The 21,974-nt window shown below is 44.3% G+C and overlaps 1 protein-coding gene across 1 annotated transcript; it reads right to left on the bottom strand.

The window, feature by feature from the left end:
- Nucleotides 1–867: 867 nt before the first annotated feature.
- Nucleotides 868–21,404, bottom strand: txnrd2.2 (thioredoxin reductase 2, tandem duplicate 2). Its single transcript, XM_028996267.1, has 17 exons — nucleotides 21,309–21,404; nucleotides 21,020–21,085; nucleotides 20,873–20,929; nucleotides 20,321–20,465; nucleotides 19,001–19,075; nucleotides 18,409–18,487; nucleotides 18,224–18,286; nucleotides 17,876–17,946; nucleotides 13,651–13,670; nucleotides 12,952–13,043; nucleotides 12,016–12,190; nucleotides 7,055–7,191; nucleotides 5,021–5,116; nucleotides 4,665–4,757; nucleotides 4,020–4,091; nucleotides 3,485–3,582; nucleotides 868–3,201 (listed from the first exon to the last, which is right to left on the bottom strand). The coding sequence occupies exons 1-17, from the start codon at nucleotides 21,382–21,384 to the stop codon at nucleotides 3,078–3,080; spliced, it is 1,539 nt and encodes a 512-aa protein (XP_028852100.1). The 5' UTR covers nucleotides 21,385–21,404; the 3' UTR covers nucleotides 868–3,077.
- Between the last annotated feature and the right edge of the window lie 570 nt (nucleotides 21,405–21,974).

Genomic DNA, 21,974 nt, shown 5'->3' on the forward strand with positions numbered 1-21,974 from the left:
GGGTGCAGCCACACCCAGCGCATGCCCTCTGGGCACCTCCCAAATCTGACAGCTCTGAGGAGGACGTTCTCCAACGCAACTGCCAGGCCGTAATTGGCCCCTATTCATTTCGAGGGATAATCCCCCCCCAGCTACTTCAGCCTTTTCTGTTCGGAGTGTCACCTTTTTCATGCTTGCAAATGTTTACACAAGGCAGATATTTGTTTCTCCTCACAGGGCTTTTGACACAAATGCGTGGTGGTGTTATCCAGCATACGTCTCACCTCCCCACCCCACCCACATGTCTCTGGGAGGCCTGCTTGACTGAAGCCACAATAGCGCAGTAAATACAGACATTTTGAAAGACTGTCAACATTCAATGGACTGGATTAAGACGTGAAATATCACAGAAAATACCTTGACATGTTGACATGTTCTTGCTAAGTGCATTTCAAGGTGGATTTAGCCACATTTGTTCCATTTTAGGGGCAAAGGGGAAGGAAAAATTAGCTAAAAGCCAGATCCTGCAAAACTGGTCCCTTCCCTTTGGCTGCATCTTGTAGTCTTTTCGCCTTTGTGTGAGGAAAAAGAACAAAAAAAGGGGTGAAAAAAAAAAAAAAAAAAAAGATCGATTTGGGGCGAATTTCCTAAAGAGCTCCCGAGTTTGTGAGAGCCCCGTCCTTAACCAAACAAACAGAGAGGCATTTCAGACATTGTTGGTGCGCAGGGTTGAGTGACAGGGCTGCATAGCAGAGGACCCCTGTCAGCGGAGACAGCGAAAGGTCAGGGTTTGCCCACCCCCACTGTGCACGCGCTCCTCAGCAGAGCTGACCCGACACCTCGTGCACACACATGCCCATTCGGAAGAAAACAAACACGCACACATCATCATTTAAAAAGCAACAATGGAGCTGCGTGTGTTTATTCATTTAATACATTCAATATTGTATAATTATGAGGCAAGAAGCTTGAATGTACAGAAAGAGATGTTCGGAGGCCAGGACCACATCAGACTTGCCTGCTCCAGTTTTGGATTTTAAGGTAAGTCGTCATTAACTGGCCTCCGCCCCCCACGCTGGTAAGCTGAGCTCTGACCCCGGTGGTGCTGTTTACTGACCACTGTAGCTCCTTCGTCCTGTTTATAAATGTCATTTATCACACACAGGTCGCGGTACCAAAATGGGATTCGGTTTCTGCTGCACGGTTATTAATTAAAAATGCTGTTTTGACCTTTTTGCGATGTGATGATTTGCAATTACTCTCTTAAACACTGAGATACTTAAAAACAAGATTAGCTGCATTTGAAAGGTTCTTGCCTACAACAATACACACACACACACACACACACATTGCTACAAAATAAATAAACAATGTCAAAATGAACCAGAGTCATCACATTTGTGCATAATTTGTGCCTCAATAGAAGTATATATGTATTACAGGACAAAGCGACAGACATGGTCACCGTAAAGAGAGGCCACAGTACAGCATTTAGTTCCCAGGTCTCCGGAGGGTCCGGCTCTGTTTACCCCGGCCAAAGGGGTAAAGCAGCACCGGGATCACTTTGGACTTTGTGCCTGATCCAAGGCCCCTGGTCCTGATAGAGTCAAGCTGTTGCTGCCTGTCAGCGTGGGGGTCAGGGTCCCTCAGTCAGCACCCCGTCCTCTGAACACAGCACACTGGAAACCCCCATCTCCACCCCCTTACCGCCACCTCTGCCAAACGCCCTCCCTCAGCTCCAGGTACAAATAAACCTGGTAGCGGCTTTCCGCCGGCGCGGGCCCTGGCCGCTGTCTCTCCCCTCGCTGGGACCATTAATCAGCAGCGGCAGATTAGAGTTCAAACCAAAATAAACCCACCCGGCCGCCGAGCTCCGTCCGGCCCGTAGCAAAGGGTGGTGTGGCTCTGCCGGCCGGGCCTAAGCCGCTAATGCGGCGGCGGCACTCAGCGAGATTAAACGCGGAATCTCTCGGACCAGGGATGAAGGGTGTGTAGGTAGTGATCCCTGCCTCTCAGGGGTGCTGCCCTTAAGGCCACTGATATCAGCTCTGTGGATAAACAACTGATAAAGCTTATCGACTTGGAGGGCCCACTCGCACACACACACACACACACACACACACAAACACACTGTCTGCAGTCTGAATTACTTAAACAAGCGATAAATCCATGAAGTATGTGTAGGAGCTGCTGAGTAGAATTATCACATCTTTAATCGCACACTGAGGTGGCAATTTAAAGGGAAGGCAACACCGCCACCTTAAGGCAGATCTTGAAAAGTGACAGATGCAGGAGGAAACATAAAACCAGCGTCCCATCGTTTTAGCGCTGGGGTTGGGTTGCTGGGTCCGTACTCCCCCAGAGCGCAGGCCGCTGGAACCCCTGGCCACCCGGCCACCCCAGCAGACCTGTGCTGACTGACAGCAGGCTCGGCCCAGTGTTTGTCTGTGTCTCTGGGAAACGGGGCGGTGTCAAGGGCCTCTCCCATCCATCAGTGTCACAGCCAATGCATGTGTCACCGTCAAGACTAATGGACAGGAAATACAGCCGGAGAAACAACAATATTTGCAGAATATATTTTAGAAACATTAGGCTGCTTTCTCTTACAAGTTCCTTTTCAGCAAACTGTAATGGCCCTTAATCGTGATTTATTGCCTTGTTTACTTAGTTGTCGTGCCGCCCTGTGGTTTGGTTTTCTTTAACCTGGGTCGGTATTTCACTAAGAGCCTAGTTTAAAAAAAAAAAAAATTGTCCCTGCTTGATCAAAATTTGCCTGCTTTGTCCAAGACTGCTTAATCTACACTCTATAACAACTGCAGATCCATTGGAGGGCTGAAATCATATGAGGTGTAAAAATGGTGTAGAATAAACTTCAGAAGGTGTGGAATCACCACACCTGGATCAGCCGGAAATTTGTGTTTGTAAGAGTTTTTTAGTAATAAGTTTAAAAGGTGCGAACGAGATAAACCTGCCGTTGCGAGGAGAGAGTGTGGCGGTGCTTCGAAGCTTCGATTTACTTAAGAGGTTCTAACGGAGGAGGGGGTTTTAACGTGGGGGTCCTGTGTGCTCGAGTCGTTCAGAGACGGGGGTGCTTAACCTCAGCAGCCGGTTACCGTAGCGTCCAGGCCAGAGCGCTTAGTGATGTGTACCTTGGTGAGCTCTTCGGCGCTGGTGGGGTGGATGCCCACTGTGTTTAACAGGTGCGGGTAGGTTGCCCCACACCTGCAGATAAAGAGAGAGAGAAATGGAGGTGAAACAGTGGGTTCATTCAATCTTTCACTGTGACGACCCCGCTGCGTCTTCAATTGCTCCTCTATTTCCAAACAACAGGGGTTTTGGACAAAAATTATCTTCCATATGGTTACACAATCTACCATATGGCTGAGAGACATGAGACTAATTAAAATTCCTTATTTCAATTCAAAATACATCAGTTGGCTTCAATAAGACCCGTTTGTCCTTGACCGCCCTGCTGACCAAAGAGAAGGGAGGGAGTCTGACTCACTGGAAGCCCAAGGCGAAACCCTGAGTGACCTCTCCTGCATTGGGACCAGTGAAGTGCATACCCAGGATACGCTGGTCTCCTCCCCGCAGACACACCACCTGAGGGGGACATACAAACCACAAAACAGGGCTTCTCGGTCACACTAAACAAGCCTGACCCTTAAATGTTGCAATCCATCCCATAGTTTTTTAGAAATATATTTAGTTGTTCATTTAGTGGCATAAAGCCTAGATTAAAGGGCACATCACATTAAGCACAGACTATTAGTGTGCACCACCATCAGCTATACCCGCCTTACTTTCAGCCTGCAAACCCAAATAGAGGCTGTGTTCACCTCAGAAATGGTGTTGGTGAACATGCTCCCAACATTACTACCTTATGCTGTGCTCAGTTCCATTGAAATCACAGATCCGGGTTTATTCAGTTAAGCTTGGGAGGGAGGAATTGATTTTATACTGAATAAAGTGCTAAATTAAAAGTCATTTGGCTTTAAAAAAAAACCCTCAATAATATAATGCAACAATTGTGCTCAAACCTTAATATAGCATTGGCTGGCATCCCTCTCGGCAACTGTGAACTCCAGCGGCTTGTAGAAGGCATGAAACACCTGGTACACACAGACAAGTAAACACACACACATACACTGAACATCGGTATGATTGTTCAGGTTTAGGGCCGGTGGTGGTACAAGAGGGAATGAGACTCTGCAGGATGCAGGGATGGGTCTGTTTCATCAGACCGAATTGAGGGAATCGGGGTGAAGCGTGCACACACATGTAACCCCGGATGCGCAGATGGCGGGGCCAATGAGAGACAGCGCTTTTGATGACGGAGGGTCTGTCATCGCCTTCTGCGCGCCTCAATCATGCCTCCTGCTCTCCTGTCAGTCAGGGCGAGGAGGAGCCACTCAACAGTTTGGAGTTTGTGTGGAGCAGGTGTGTGGGGGGGAAGGAAATTAGGTACACCCCCAAATATAGGCCTTAAAGTTCAACAATTAAAAAAGTTAAAACGCTCCATTGCTGGAGGTAGTATTTCAATTGATTCGTGACAGGAAACACTTTTTCATATTTACACATCATGATTCTCTTCAATACATAGGTTTTTGTCTATGTATTGGCAAGATTAAACATTTTAATGGAGTGCAAAGTGTGTGTGTGTGTGTGTCTGTGTTGATCTTTACCTCTATGGCATCTTTCCCATGCCTGAGCTCAGCCTCCTGTTCAGACAGTCCAACACAGCTGTATTCCAGAGGTGTGAACACAGTGGTAGGGACCTGATTCAAATAAGAACACACCCACACACACACAGAAAAACAGGCAATAAACTGAGATGACATTTACAAAAAACACCTATTAGAGACAGTAATTCATTCTACCCTCTCAACAGGGTGGCTTGTTAGCTGCGTGAATCAGACAAACAGAAATACCCAGTGATACAGATGTACCCAGTAATAGTGATGAGGCTCTGTTAATAACAGGGCTAATGATGCTTCACACACTCATACTGAAGCCCTGCATTAGGCAGGCCTGGACTCACGTTGTCGTAATTCATAAACTCGCTGGCCTGTCTGGCGAGCCTGCGGGCCAGGAGCTTGCCTGCCTTAATGGCGGTGGGGGTCAGTTCGGGGCGTCCCTGGAAACAGAGAAAGGCACTAATGAGTTAAACAAGCACTCACACAGGAGCGCACGGCGCTCCACTGTGGCCCCGCGCTCCGATGTCTCATCAGCCCGGGGGCCGGGAGAGCAGGGGAGCTGCTGGTCAGGTTACGGTCAGACCGCACCGGTGGGTTAAAGGCTTAACCTTGACAATGAAACTGACAGTATGGGAACTTTAAAAACCTTTAACCTGCGACCCTTCGGGCCGAATGCAGCACTCTAGGCTCCACAGGTTTCAATAACTCATTCGTGACATATTTACCTAAGCACCTTTTGTAAATACCTGAGTGCAAAGCCCCTGTTAAACAGTTTAAGTGTAAATAATTCTAAGCTAAAGCATGTTGGTCTTCACTTTGGTCTTCATGACTGTAGCCCATAATTAGCCTTCTTGAAATGAAGTAAATTCAATGTAATTGTGTAAATACTAGAGCAACTTAAGGTGGACAACATTTGACTTAACGTCAACCTAGCTTCAAAAAGCAGTCCTCAGCATTTACATAAATAGATAAAAGAAGCTTGGTAATTATCTGTATCTTGAAGGAAAAAAAAAAAACAAAAAAAAAAACCATTTGGTCTGTTAATATGCCGGGCACACAATTGTAGCCAAAGATAGTGTTTCTAGATGTATCTGGCTTTTAATGTAAAATCCTTAGGATGTCTTTGACCTTACACTAGTGAACAAGCCCCATGCTCATCATATTGTGCTGCACTTAGTGCAGTTGCTGTCTGTATGGTGAACACACACACACGCAGACAGACCAAGACATCATAACAGGAACCTAGAGAGCTACAGGGCATGTTAGAGGGCTGACTAATGTCATCACAACCTGTTTGATTACTTCCGCACGTCCTGTTGTCCGAGACGCGTCCTCTGGCTATGTTCGTTTCTGCATTTTAGCAAACATTTGTGCGGATGTGTGTGTGTACTTGTACAAAGTTTGTGTACAATATCAGAGTCTGCGTGTGAGTTTATAATAGAGTAGGTTCGGGGAGGAGGGAGTCTCCAGGTGTGATTCACTTTCAGGGACTAAAAATGCTGCGTCTGCACATCCTTCCCCCTCAAAAAAAAATGTATTCATTAAAAAAAAAAAAAAAACTGACAAGCATGAGCCACTCTTCAAAGGCCCATTTGCAGCTGCCTGTGACCAAGAAGCACAAGCTGCAGTGACACACCCAGCTGTCTGAAGACGGAAGACCTTTTTATAAAACAGCAGGACCAAATCCACATCACACACCCTTTTACTTTCCCCCCTGCCTGTTCTGCTTTTAAACAATTACACACTTTTTAAGACAATTGATGTAGCACGTGGGGAGTGTTCCCTCTCTGTCAGATTCTTTAGCTTTTCGATTTTCTGTCTGAATGTGTGTTAGTGGTCATGGAGATCATGCTGCAAGGGGTATAATGAACAAAGAAAACAGATACAAACGTGGGAGGAGATGAATGCTGCGCTATTTTGACTGTGTGACGTATTTACAGGTCGAGGTTTCAATTCAGAAGGAAGCAGGGTGCACGAGGGCAGTCAAACCTCCTCATTATAGACCTCTGATCATAAACAGACTAGACAATAATCCTATACATGAGCCAAGAAAACTGGGCCTTCAAAATGTCATCTTGTTTACAGCCTTGTACTGTAGGAAAAAATAGAGTTATTATTCAAACCAAAAAAGCAAAACATTAAGTTCTATAAAACTCCATAGTGTAGAAAAGTGCACTGTACACATTACAGAAACCATTACAACAATTCTGTAGAATACAAAAATGTCCAAATATGATATGACAATGGCGAGTTGAACGGAATTGGTGTGCAGACAGTACAGTTATGCAGCATTTTTACTATCTGTGCTCTTAGGTGATGATGTAGGCATTTCATTTATTATTATTATTATGATGAGGAAGACTACAGGTTGTACTAACCTGGCTGATATCACCGATGGCGTATATGTTGGGCACAGACGTTGCTTCATCCGGGCCCACCACTATTTTCCCCGTCTCCTGGTTGATCTGCACCCCCGCCTTCTCCAGGCCGAGGTGCTGGGTTTCGGGGGCTCTGCCTGTGGACGGTGGGAGAGCGGCTCTGTTTAGCGTTGCTTTCGCATACCACATTGCCGCCACGCAGGCGCGATGCAGACGCGGCCCGGTCCCCGCGCATCTCCAGTACCAAAATCTTATCCAGCAATTACAAAACCAAACATCTGCACAGCTGGAGGGAGGCGAGGGGGGTTCTGTCTGTTGGCAGCGTGAGTAATGAGGAGACCTGGATACACATCCCATCAGCCAGCTGGGGCCGCCATGTCATTTCTGTCACTTCCTATGGGACGACTGACTGATGCTGTCGACACTCTCCCATCTCCCGCTCACCCACCCACACACACAGCTCCCAAACAGTCCTCACCCAGCACCCGACACCCTCCCCCTCACCATGGGTAACACAATAAACACTCCCCTGTTGCAGGGCCCAGAGGTACCCACGTAGATGCTATCGACCGACTAGAATAACAAACCCCCGAGACCCTCTTCCTGCCGGGACCCGAGGAACAACTTCCTCCAGCAGGGCCTGCCGGCTGGAGCAAGAAAGCGAGCGCGGCCCGAGCCGCGGGACCGCAGCGCCGAGCGTCTCATTCTTCCTGGAACAGGGGCACCACGGAGGCCGGGGAAAACACGGGCAAACAGGACCACCACTGTTCAAACACGAGCACCAGCGGCATGATCCGGCACGATGAACGCGCATGCACACACCTATCCGCCCTCAAGGCGGCATTTCGCATGACATTTTCCCTGGTGGTAAATGTGTGGAGTCGTGTTAACAAGCAAGATAAAAATCTGAAACAGTTAGTGCATTAATGCTGCGCCCACAGGACTCTGTAGCCTCTCTATGCGTGCGGGGATATTTCGGGTTGGTACGGCGCTGCAGACGCTGAATGGCTTTCTGTTTTTCACTCTGTGTTCCATCGGCAGAGACCAGCAACGGGCCCGGTTTTGAGATGGACGGCTCGACACATCGGTATTGCACCTTCAGAAAATATTCTGCAACTGGCCAGTAAAAAACTTCTGCACATTTTGGCTGACACAATTGAAAAGTTCGTAATTTGTAGCCACAAAGCACAAAGTATTATTGTGAAGGGAAAAAATCTTCAGAATCATGAACACAAATATGCACTCATAAAAATATAAAAGAAGCAATGGATACAATTAGTTTGAAGTATCATAAGATAACATATATGCCTGCCTTTCCTCTATAATACTGCTGTTACTGGTAGAGGCTTCAATGTCAATTAATGCACGAATAAATTTTTCAGTAAAATAAATAAATAAATAAATAAATAAATAAATAAATAAATAAATAAATAAAATTGAATGTAAGAACACTTTGAAAGCACCTGAAGCACAGTGAAGGAGGGGCATGGATGTCCAGAACCCACATTCCTCGAAAATATTGGGATTTGCTTCATCTGGCTGATAGCACTGAAATATTAATGTGGACAAAGAGCAAAGAAAGAGTTTCACGGCAAATCAAGGTTCTCCATCTGACTGAGCCGGACAGTTTTGCCAATAAAGGGATGCATTTACATTTACATTTACATTTACGGCATTTGGCAGACGCCCTTATCCAGAGCGACTTACGACGTGCTTTCATGCGATGATATCTCATCTCTGGAAGAGGACTGCTCAGAGTCTGAAACTCTGCCGTGCTGCCGGAACAGCCATGTCCATTGTGAGCTGTGGACATAACAACCGATAAGAACTGTTCCCCAGTCGCCTGCACCCACGCTCTGAGTAACAGCAGGCCAGGCCTTCTGGCCCAGGCATAACAAAGTCCGTTGAGGCAAATACGGGAAGTCTCAAGGTCTATGAGCTAATTGGTATCAACAAGTCCCTCTCTGCGACGCCTTAACTACACTGGACCCAGACAAAAGAGAGCGTGGCTCTGAGCCCACAGTCTTCGGTACGGCCCATGCAGTTCTCAAGAAGCCCCACTCTTCACCCCAACCAGATACGAATGACAGACGGCTAATAAAACTGAGGTAAGAATAAACGAGTGGAAGAACTCAACTGAGGGGCATTTCACAGGGATGTTTTGAGTCCACGGTCAGATCAGGGCAAAGTAAATGCATGGGAATGGTGCATTTGGTGCATAGTGACATTGGCGGGTGGAGTTTGAAATTGATGAAAACATCATATGAGGTGCATTGACCACGCAGCTCACTAGTAACTGGAGATTCCGAACCCATCTCCACCTTTGTGATCGACACACCAAAATAAAATTAGGTCGTTTTCCCTGATCAATTGTACTTTGTCCTAAAATGTTGTAGAGGTCTCTCAAAAAAAAAAAAAAAAAAGAATGCTCTCGTACAAGCAAAAGTCTACAGAGCAATACTGCATTTCTGCTCAGAGAATAAGATAACAGTCTCTTTCTCTATACACATAATGTCAGAGAGCTTAATGAAAGTAATGAAATTATGCAGTTAGGTATTATGTAAATTTGGTGAATCAACCTTTCATCAATGTTTGGCATAGGATTTTCTGTTCCGTTAACAAAATAGCTTGCAGTTTAGATAAACACAGTTTGTTTTTTTCTCCACCGGTTCGTATTGGTTCCTAAAGCTTTTGCCCCGTACTGTATGTGCTGCAGGGAGCTTGTGCCCCGCTGTGAAAGAGGATAAGAGAATTCCATGGGAAAGAACAACAGAGCGAGTGCACACGCAGAGGAAATGTACACTTCCCGCATTCATCTGAGGGACACCTGGAAGACAGCGGCGGAGGAAGGACTGCGGCGCTAAGGCAGGATGGCCAGGCGGAAGGGCGGGGAGGCTCCTCTGGGCGTGCGGTCGGGACCGAGGCTGCAGCCGGGTTCCATGACAGCCGCCGTGAGACCCTTTAACACCCCGCCGGGGGAGCGTGCACTGTCTGACCCCCAGCCGGAGGAGGTTGGAGGGGAAATGGAGCGTCCGCTCATTAAAGTGCTCGGAGAGAGCTCATCACTTAGATGCCTACAGTGAGGCGGGAAGCCCACGCTGAGAGGAGGATGTCTGTAAATGCAACAGCGTTTAATGAGCTCGTCGCCTTTCACTAGCTTTTAGGCTGGACACGCACTATGGCATTAAACTGCCATTTTTCACCCAATATAGACCTCGCTTAACATCAGCTCTATCAACCAACTTCCATCTGGCATGCAGCATAATTACCTACAAGCATTATGGGTCGATTATAAATGTCAAGGATCCAAGATGCCCTCAAACTGACAAGTTTGTCAAATCTCTTAAAACTCTCAACATGGTATAACATTAGTAACACAGTATGCCGTGGTCTGAATCCCAATAACGGTGATGCAGCAATTCTCAAAATTCAGCAGGACAGTTCTCTACGATACAAACATGTAATGATTTTATATAATAGAAGAGGAACAATAAGATAGCACAATTTCAAGTGCAATTCATCCATAGTGCAAGCGAACAGATCTACATCACATGCATCACAATATATATTGCCATATTCCATTTTTTATTTGTCCTGACCCTAGATTGTAATACTTTCCATGTATCAAGACCCAGTAAACAAATGAAACACAATTGCATTATGTACCCAACTTTAACTAACTATATTAAAAATCTTGACATTATTTTAGCAGCATTTGACTGATTTTGGTTAAAGCGCTCTCCTTCTATCAGCACACGATTAGCGTTGAATTAGAATTTTGAAAACTCGATTTGTCACAGGGAAGTGGCCGGTCCACCTGAATACACACTGGAAGATGAATTACAGGCCTGACAGACGCTTCAGGTACAGTCACCAATGAACACACATTTTTTTATTTTATTTTATAATTTTTTAAAAATCGCAGTGTCAAGCACATGTGCTCCCCATGCCAAGGACTTCCACACACAGGCGCCTACCTTATACAATGCGGTGAGAAATGTGAACAGTTACATGTTTTCAGGGCGAGAGGAAACGTCTCAAACTCTGAGGCCATCGCAGAAATAAATAAACCGCCAATTCGCTGGCGGATATTTGTTCCATTGTCCTCTGCGGGTGGAGAGAGGGGAATGAAAGAATGAAACGGAGCGCAGGCGTGGACAGAGCCTTCAGTGACAGATGCACAGGGCTCGGGAGGTGTCCCAGGGTCTGGTGTTTTTCCGTAGGGGTGGCACGGGGCAGGAAAGCCCAGAGCGGGAGAACAAAGGAGGGAACGCATTGACCCACTGCCACGGCACATCCTGCCCAGCGGCCCCAACGTCGGGCTGCTGATTTACTCTTCCCTTGGCGTCTCAAGCGCCGCAACTTTATTACCTTGTTTTCGGGCTGTGATCGGCCCCGGTCTGCTGACTCTGCACTCTGTACAGTGAGTCACGATAAAAGACATGGATGGCTGATGGGATGGGAGAGCCAGGGAGCACAGAGTTTACACGTAAGGACAATTCTGTTGTGACCGGGGGGGCTGTACAGCTGGTGGGCATTAAATTCAGTGATGATTGATACCATGAATGTATTCATCTGTATATTTACCATCAAAATAATACCTTTAACACTTCCTATGATGCCCAGATCCCAAAAAGAGGTCGTATTAATGCAAGAGAAATTATTTGCTCTAGAGAGACCACAAATAATGAAATAATTACATGCCACTATCCTAAAAACCCATCCAATAAATAAAATTACATTTAATTCCTAAATGTAGCTCTAATGTAGCTGTAAAATACCTCAAATAAAATCAGAGCACACTTGTATAATGTATTATATTCACATAGCAATTGACATAAGATGCATACAATCATGTACAACATGATTATAACAGGACCCTCCTCTGTATGAATGAATGTATCAGACTGATCAGGTTCATATTATTGAATAGTACCATCACCAGAATAATCCAGACTCACCTACAGCCCACAGTACGGTGTCGAATGTGTCACACTCATCCCTTTTTGAAAGCATGTCTGTCCAGGTCACTTGAAGTGTCCCAGATGGCAGCTTCTCCACCTTCTTTGGCACACATTTCCAGGCAAACTTGGTGCCGTAGGCCTCCATGTAATCTGTCACCAGTCCCGCCATTTGCTGAAAACACATTCAGATGACAAACCCCAGCAGTTTTCAACATAAATAACAACAAATATATAAATTAAACCTGTTAATTTGTACATTTTAAATTAACATGTTTCATGAATTTCTAACAACATGGATTTGGAAGCCATAAGGTTTGCACACCTCAAAACAGTATTCCTTTATTATTATTAAGCACATTCAGAGCATGAAAACACACGTCTGCTGGGCTCTATGTCCTGTTATTGTCAGCCTGTCTGTCGTGATTCACCACTGAAACTCCCCACAGTCATCCAACTGCCTCATCTGGCACCAGTACACAGAAACACACACACACACAAACACGCTTCCCAGCCTGAAAAACATTACATCACCTAATCCAGTGGCGTGATACGACCACACTCCGCTCACTACTGAATGAAGCACGGGGTGGAAGTGGTAATTAAATTCAAACTTGTAATCGCTGGTGTCAATCTCTTAGCCTTCAGCTTTTCTCTCGGTGCTGCTCATATAATTGCCGCCGGTGTGAGAGGCAGGATGGCTCACGTAATGCGGTTCAGTGCCACAATTACACCCATTTCCTACATTTTAGTATTTTATGGGTCTCATCCAAGAAAATTTATAGAAACCAGAAGAACACCAAAACAACACTTTTCCCAAATAAATTAATGTAAATCTACATACTTACTCCTGTAATAAATTCTAGATGCTAGACATGATCTTGCAGAGAAGCATCACCGAGGTGAATTGTGGGGAGAATTAGATTAGGGTCATACCTGATCAAAGCCCCGAAGGCCGATGCTTCGCACCATAACAGTGGTGTCCAAGCCGACGCCTGTAAGAAAACCTGCACACTCCAAGGCCACATCTTCACAGGCAGCAGTTCAGGAAAAAAAATCATACCTGTCCCAGCATTTATTAATTATTTCACAGTTTAAACTACACTGCAGCATTACAGCCTTAAGACTTTTCATTACATTTAAATTGTATTTTTCTTTTAATTGTATTTAATTATTAAGAATATAACACATTTAAAACATTGAAAAGGAATCATATTAACATCTCAACTCCTACATAACATCTCCTACATTAATCTTTTTTGCACACTGTAATCTGGATCTTTATTCCTACTTATATTACGTTTATTCCTGTTTATTGTTCCTATTATTGCACTATGCAAATTACTTGTATTAAAAGTTCAGGTCTGATTAAAAATTGCACTCATTCTCTGACCAACTGTTGCAAAGATCATTCAAGCTATTGGTTTAGTGACTACTCAAACTCACGTTTTTAAATGATGTACACTGCTCTTGTAAACTCAGAGTGAGTCTGTAGGACATGTGCTGGGGGGGAAACTGGATATGTGAAAAGCAACAGCAATATTTTGGATTGAAGGAGGAGTAAAGAAAGAGAAAAAGCATAAACACTGTTGTGCATGATATGGAGTTTCTGCTGCCTGGCAGTAGGGAGGATACAGCTGGCACCGACCACGAGGCTGGGGAGAGAGAGGGAGAGGGAGAGAAAAAAAAAAAAAGTGTTACGCCCTCACTATCACATGTGTTTATTGCACTGCTGGGACAGTCAACACTCTTCTCTCTAAAACAAGGCCAAGTCAAACAGTGGGACAACAGGTAGACATGGGGTCTGGGGTTAGTTCTAAATCCAGAGAGGAAAAGAAGAGTGATGAAAACGTCAGACCTCAATTACTCAACAGGAGCGCAACGAGCCAAGGACAGAGGGGATAAAAGCGGAGTATGGAGGAAAGCATGATTTGGGAATACAGAAGGAATGAACATAGGGGAAGTGTGTACGTGTGCGTGTGGGGCGCAGGTGAATCACTCCACCAAATCCATGCCCAGAGGTCCGTTCTGCAGAGCGGAGAGGAAGCTAATTACTAGTGTCAGGCCTAATCCCCCCGCGGATGCAGTTCCGCGCCTTCCAGGCCCGGTCTGCACGGTACACCGTTGAGTGACGTCCCGCATGGAGCCGCCCTCAGCCTCCCCTCCTCAGACCTGACAGCTCGGCTCAGCCCAGCGCCGGCCGGCCACCGTACACGCAGCTGCGCTCAGGCAGTTCATGCTGGGATTAGCGCAGGATCTCCCACCCCATTCGCAGGGCTTTCATCTGGGCGGGAGGCGGCTCGCCCCCGGCCTGTCGCTGAGATGCCTCGCTGAGGCTGCTAAATAAGTTCAAAAGGCCCATCATCTGACATGCAAATTTATTATTTTAGACAAATGGATGTGCGTGCCTCTCTGAGACAGAACTTCACAAGAACTTCATCATTTTACTGTTTAACTAAATACTCTCTACTTCATGAGGCATACTGACCAGGATGACCCTCATCCACATGCAAAATATTCCTGACTTGCCTCCTACTGTCTTATTTAATACTCACATGACAGAAAGATTGTCATGTTTCAAGATCGGTACGGCATTTTTACACATTTACAGTGAATTATAAGAGAGATAAATGAACCATTGTTAAATATACAAAAATTGTCGTATTGTAGTTGGTTTCTGTACTTTACTATGTACTACAGGGTGGGCCATTTATTTGGATACACCATAATAAAATGGAAATGGTTGGTGACATTGATCACATTTTATAAGTGGTCAGAAACCGGTAAATAACTCATGAAAGAATAAAGTTACATTAAAACCATTTCTTGTGAAGTTACCAATACATTTGATGAGTCACATGACCCTCTTCCTATTGAAAAAACAAAAGTTGGATCCAAGATGACCGACTTCAAAACGGCCACTATGGTCACCACACATCTTGAAAAGTTTGCCCCATCACATATACTAATGTGCCACAAACAGGATGTTAATATCACCAACCATTCCCATTTTATTAAGGTGTATCCATATAAATGGCCCACCCTGTATTTACTTGAATTTAGCTTCAAAAAGGACTTTCCATAATTCACAACGTTGCGTTGAACGCAATGAATTTTGTTAAAAAAAGATGTTGGATACACATTTGATGTTATTTATTAATTTTTTAAAAATAGCCCATCGCCAGATAGCTACTCTGGGTTCCAACTCGCCACATGCAAGCGTGAAATGTGCACAAGGTCGGTATCGTAATCCTACGCAGGTGGGAGCCAGACAGCATCTCTTCATTCTGTTAGCAGGATGATTAAAATGTCTGGCGGTGGTGGCACATCTAAAGGCCAGTTCCTACATTCTCATATCGCAACCTTGTCCACCAACAGAAGCTCAACCAACTGCAGCAGCATGAAGTGGAGGAAGAGGAGGATTCTGAGGTAGGCCAGTTAGGGAGGCTGCGACGTAGCGCCTAGACAGGGCCGACACTGTGTACCACTGTAAGTGATCTAGAAGAAAGGAATGTGGAGAGAAACACACACAATACTCCCTCCACGCCGTGGCACGAAAAGCAAGGGGCGGCACACAGGAACGTGTCTCTCTTTATCCCCCTAATCTCCCGGCGCTCGGCCCGCTCTCTCCGAGGACGTCACGTACACCAGCCGCAAATTTTCACTTAGTAACAAAAACACAGGCTCGCAGACTGGAGCAGAATGAACACAGAAAGACCTTTAAAAAAAATAAATAAATAAAAGAAATAATAATAATAATCCAGATAACCCTGATCCGGTTCCAAATTATTTGGCACATGGTCTGCTGTTCGGGTTCGTTTCCTTATCATGTAGCATTTAAAGTGTCAATGTTTATTAAGTGCCATAAAGTTGCTTCCTTGCAAAACGCAATACATTATATCCATTATATTTGCAAAACACTACTGCACTGAATTAACACATGAAATGTATGGGTCAATGCAGAACAGATGAGCTGTACCACTCATCACAGCTGCATCAATTAAACACAAAAATTACACAAAAATTAAAATGAAACAAGAGCATGTTAAAAAGAATGAAATGCACCTTTAAAAAAACTGAGCCACCACCAAGTGGTTTCTGTATTGTACTTTTTTTAAACATTTATTTTTTCATTAAATTTTTTTAATGTTGATCATCCGCCATGATCAACAACAAACAATTTAACTTTTTTAAAGAGGCACTACTATTTAAAAATGTCCCAATTTACAGATAATGTAAGGTTTGGACTGCTGATGCCAAGGCACTTTTCAGCACACACACACACACACACACACACACACACACACACACAGTTAATATGCTATGGGGCACATTGTGGATCAGCTATCATCTCCCAGCACTCACCGAGCTCCCTCAGTTACTGTAACAAACACCCTGGGTCAAACCATAGGGCAGCAGCGCACGCGTGTCTGTCCATCTCAACCTCTCAGGTGTGTGCCTGTCACTCAGCAGGGCCCTCAGGTGCTGCTACCCTCCAAACAAGGTTACACAGCAGTGTCCTGTCTCTCTCTTCTCCTGCTCAAGCACATGGCCCACCTGAGGTCTGTAAGACTAACAGCAGATCGGGCCTCTGGGTCAAACTCAAATAATGACTTTTCCACAACAGAGCAGCTCTCGTGGAGCCCTGAACATAAGCACAATCTTACATTACATTCAGAAGAGACCTGACGGTATGGTACTGTGTGGTACGTGCTTATACTGCCATCAAGTGGCCAAAAGATGAAACAAGAGTATGTTTTCGGTGAACACCAGCACTGAAGACCAGTTTAATTATAAAATACACCAGTCCTGGACTACACCATACTCCCATCATGCCACATCAAATTACAGTCAATAAGAAATAAGTCTCTCTGTGCCCTATTCCTTTGAAGTCTCATCGCTCACCAGGATTGGTGAGGGCGTCATGTACACTGACGCCAGTGGCCTTCATGACAATTAACACCGGCTTGCAAACCTCAGGTTATGTATTCTGCAGTAACAGTAATGGCTGGATCTGGGCTCTGGCATCATTCAGAACAAAATGAAGCTTGGGATTCCACTTTGAGGATGGAAAAAAACAAAAATGGAAGCATTAATAGTACATGAAAAGTATACAATAGCACATATGATTGGAATGCTGCAGTGGAATAGAGACATGGACTCTTTGGAAAGATGAATGCATCTCAAATGTGTACATCCAATTGACTAATGAAATGAAATTATGGAGTAATATATTATTTATTTTATGAGTCTCTGAAAAATGTCTGTGAAACTGCATTTTTTGGTAAATAGAATTAAAGTATAAATAAAATGGGGAATTGTATGGGGGGAATAAAATGGGGAAGTAAGGGGAATGAAAAGGGTAAATATCTTTTATGCACTGTGAATGAGATTTAAATAAAATAAAAATATTATACATTGAGTCTCTCCAAAGCAAAGATGACCGATTCATCAAGCATACTTCACTTTCTCCTGCTACAAAAAAATATGTCCTCTTCCAAAAGATTTTTCAAAATGGCCCCATCTTAGTAGCGCCTGGTAGGGTGGTAGTAGCCTAGTGGGTAACACACTCGCCTATGAACCAGAAGACCCGGGTTCAAATCCCACTTACTACCATTGTGTCCCTGAGCAAGACACTTAACCCTAAGTTGCTCCAGGGAGACTGTCCCTGTAACTACTGATTGTAAGTCGCTCTGGATAAGGGCGTCTGATAAATGCTGTAAATGTAAATGTAGTCACAGAGTAGGTGCATTCAAGCATTTGACTGGTAGTGTATATTATTACATTTTGATTTGATATGATTTAGGCTCCTACACAGGCAAGTGTAAAAAAGCTCTCTGTTGTGCACACAGACACTCACGTCTTTCCAGGGGACTGCTTCAACCAGAAAATATCATCACTGGTGATACCGTACTCCACCGCCCCAGGGACCTGAGACAACAGAAAACACAAAGTGCGTACTACGCCTGAGACCTGTGATGTTTTAATCACGTTTTTATCAGATTTTACGTAAACCACAAAAGCGCTGATCTCTGCTGTTCTGTCATTACGGAATTGCCAGCAGACAACCGCAGGCCAAGGTCGCAGGAGGTTTCAGCCACAAACGCTGACATGGTGGATGAAGCCAAACTCTCTCCCCCTCGTCTGGCTACTGTGCAAGGTCAGGCTATTGCTGAAGGGGAGGCCGAAGGCCTGGTCAAGGACTCACATGTGTGGGGTACTTTGGCCGTCCGCCGGTGGCAATCACAATGTCCCTGGCTGTCAACTGCATCTGCAGACAGAACAGACCAAACCGGCAGCTCTGGGAGTGAACATTCATTACAAAGAAAAAAAATTCTCGGAAGCAAGAGACACATGCATTAAAAATGACAGAACATGCAGGATATATTTTACCTCTTTGCCTTTGGGAGTAACTCCTCTGACAGTGTGTTCATCCACTAAGCTGCCCTTCATGTTCAAATACTTTACCTTCCTGTCAATCACAGGAAGTGAAATGTAAATATTGAAACAATGCTGTCGGGTGGAACCCAGCACCCGATGCCTCTGAACTCTGTAAACTGTACGCTTTAGCTGTATAATCCTGCGGTACTGAAAACAATTGAAAACAACGGAGGCCCTTGCAGCAAGTCGGTCGGCTGCTACTCTGCAGCACAGAGACAAACACCTGGCTGCCCTGAGGCCAGAAGCCTTCTGTGTGTGATACAGGATCACTGCTCTGTAAACTACACAGCTACAGCAATGAATCAAACCATAAAGCTTTACAGACGGAAGACATTTGAAAATGTTTTACCAATACAAACCTAAAAGAGACATTATTTAAAAGTAATGTCATGCCATTGATCCCCACAATAAAGGAAGGGTGATTTTAATGTGTTTATTTTTTTATTGGAAGTAACTCGTTGCTTCCATTTCTGAGTACTAAAAAATTAAATTAATGAAGCTTTATTAAAGTTGCACTTAATAGAGCTTGTTTTGGGATTCTTACTTATCCTGCAGTTGAACACGATGGCCCCAATTGAGCGACTTGACGTGGTTCTGAACGCGGTCTGCCATAGTGACCCTGTGGAACAGGATACAGAGCAAATCTTCTCACACCTGAGGGACTTCAGTACCAAAATAGATCTATTCCAAATTTAATAAAAAGAATTCAACAGAATTTGCCATCATCTGGCAACCACCTCACGCTTTGTCATGGCAGCAGTGGGCAAACTTAAGATAAGATCAGATCAACCTTTATTAGTCCCACAAGTGGGAAATTGCAATTGTCACTGCAGAAAGTGGATAGAAGCAGAAGGTAATAGCAGCAAAAAACAGAGGTAATAGCATCACAAAAAAATAAGATAAATATGTATCTGTATATATGTACAAATTTACAATTTAAACAATTTACAATTTACAAAATGTACCAAAGTCTGTTTGTTTGTCTGTGTGTGTGTGGTCAGCTGTGAGGTCTTTGTTATAGAGTCTGACAGTGGTTGGAAGAAAAGACCTTCTGAACCTCTCCTTCCCACATCGTGGGTGCAGTAGCCTGCCACTGAAGGAGCTGCTCAGTGCTGTCAGAGTTTCCTGCATGGGGTGGGAGATGTTGTCCAATAGGGATGACAGCTTAGCCACCATTCACCTGTCACTCACCACCTCCACTGGGTCCAGAGGGCATCCTAGAACAGAGCTGCCCCTCCGGATCAGCCTGTTCAACTTATTATTAGATATAGTTACAATGGAAAGATTCGTGGCCTGAATACAAAACCTTGTGTGAATGGTATGCAGCTTATTATTTAGTAAATGAAAATATGCTGCTTTTGTAATACATTTTGGTTTCTTATGTATTCTTATTTATTTTATTTCTCTGAGTGAGAGAGATCCGGGGTGTGGGATTGGGGTGGGTTGCAGTGTTCTTTCTGTCTGAAAATTCTATGTTCCAGTTTCTGTATTGTGTTTTTAAATATTTTAATGACAAAATTCTACTAAATATTTAAAACTATTAAACGTATTAAATAAATAAATAAACAAAAAAACAAACACCAAACGCCCCCGAAAAACTGTTCCAGTCTGCATGAAGCAATGCAGAATTAATTGTGTTTGAAAGCAGAACTTTTAACTTCTAAGTCTTTGAGATACCTGGGTGAGTGTAAATTCATGTAAAGTCATCCTGCCTGCAATACAATAATTTAACAACTAGAGGGCTCTGAAGCCTAATCGAATGTGGCTATGCCTGTTTTTTCTGCTTCAAGATTAGTCCAGTGACACGCCCCTTATTACATGGATCCTTTGCTGGTGTGACCTTATTCTTTTCCAAGACGCTTACCAGTCGTGTGAGACTGGACCCGGTATTTTCCACCCATACTTCTGCCCGTCCTTCACAGCGGAGCCCAGGAGAGCAGCCTGGTGCATCAGTTTCTTGGGAATACAGCCCACATTCACACAGGTGCCACCAAGACCCCACTTAGTTCCTGGCAGGAGAAGACGTGAGACGCGCTATTCAACTTAAAAAGCCTGACGTAAAAAGAACATGTCATTAAAAGCACGCATTACTTAAGTCCAGTGATTAATATGTGCAATATGATTCTGCTGCTGCTGTTCTTCTGTGCAATAACTCACTTATCAACTCTTAACTTTTAAATGCTGTAAATGTAACTCTTACATAATGTGCAATTCTTCTTGAGCCATTACTGAATACTTATTCTTATTTATACTGGTAAATGTATGTCTGTCTCTCTGTGTACTTGTTGTATGTCTTGTACATACATTGTATGTCTTTCCCTCAGTGCAGTTGTAGCACAAGCAATTTCCTTCGGGATTAATAAAGCTTTCTGATTCTGATTAAAATATACTTTTTGATGCGTTTAAAGACGCGTACCTTTGGCCGAAGGTTCTACGTAATCCAAGACAGCAACTTTCTTCCCGAGCTGAGCAGCTGTGAGAAAAAAAGGACTTTCCTTTACCACGAAACGCTATGCGAATACATTATTTTGGCGTGCACATTATAAACTTTTAACCTACATACCCTCCTTGGAACAAGCAAGCCCACCAGATCCGCCACCAATTACCACGATATCATAGTCATATAGACCTAGAAAAGATCCAGCACACATGACGTCTCGCACAGTGTTTGGAAACTTGCACTCTCACCTTTAAAACAGTTTTAAAGCAAACTTTACGCGTCATGTAACCTCGGTCATTTCTGAAGGCCCTTTTCTCGAGAAGCTCTCGGCTACAACTACAGCCAAGGACCTCAAAACACGACTTTCATTTGTTTAAAACTTGCGTTTCTTTAATAATATAAAATGGAATACTTGTCAAATGTCTTTTCGGATTGTGTAGACACCCAAAAGACTTAAACCGGTGTCTCCATCTACAGCTGGCCGCCATGTTGTTTGCGTTAAGGACCCCTCGCTTCAACGTATGTGCCTATTGAGATGCCTGTTTGTTTTTTTCTAAATCATATTAGAGTAGAATTCTCTCCACGTAGCGTAAGTGTTTTCATTGGCTGTAATAATGACTATTAGATTGAAATAAACACTGAAATAAAATAAAAACGGTCTGTTTATGTTATCGCGACCGCTAGATGGCGCTACTGACTGCTTTACATCTTGGAACAGTAATTGGGATGCTTTACTACGGTCAGAGATTCGAAAATGACATCACGACTCTGTTGAATGTACTGTTGTTGCCTTTTGTGTTATTTTGTTAATTACTGTCAAGAAATCACAGTGATGAACAAGTGTAAAAAATGAGCTGACTTGAATACTAATATGAAAATGGTGCAGTGGTGGCCTAGTGGTTAAGAAAGAGACCCAATAATCAGAAGGTTGCCGGTTCAAATGCCATGCCACTAAGTTGTCACTGAGGTGCCACTGAGCAAAGCACCGTCCCCACACACTGCTCCCTGGGTCCCTGTCATGGCCGCCCACTGCTCACTCAGGGTGATGGTTAAAAATAGGGGAACCATTTCGTTGTGC

Source organism: Denticeps clupeoides, chromosome 11 (assembly GCF_900700375.1).
Source record: "Denticeps clupeoides chromosome 11, fDenClu1.1, whole genome shotgun sequence".
Taxonomy (NCBI): Eukaryota; Metazoa; Chordata; class Actinopteri; order Clupeiformes; family Denticipitidae; genus Denticeps; species Denticeps clupeoides.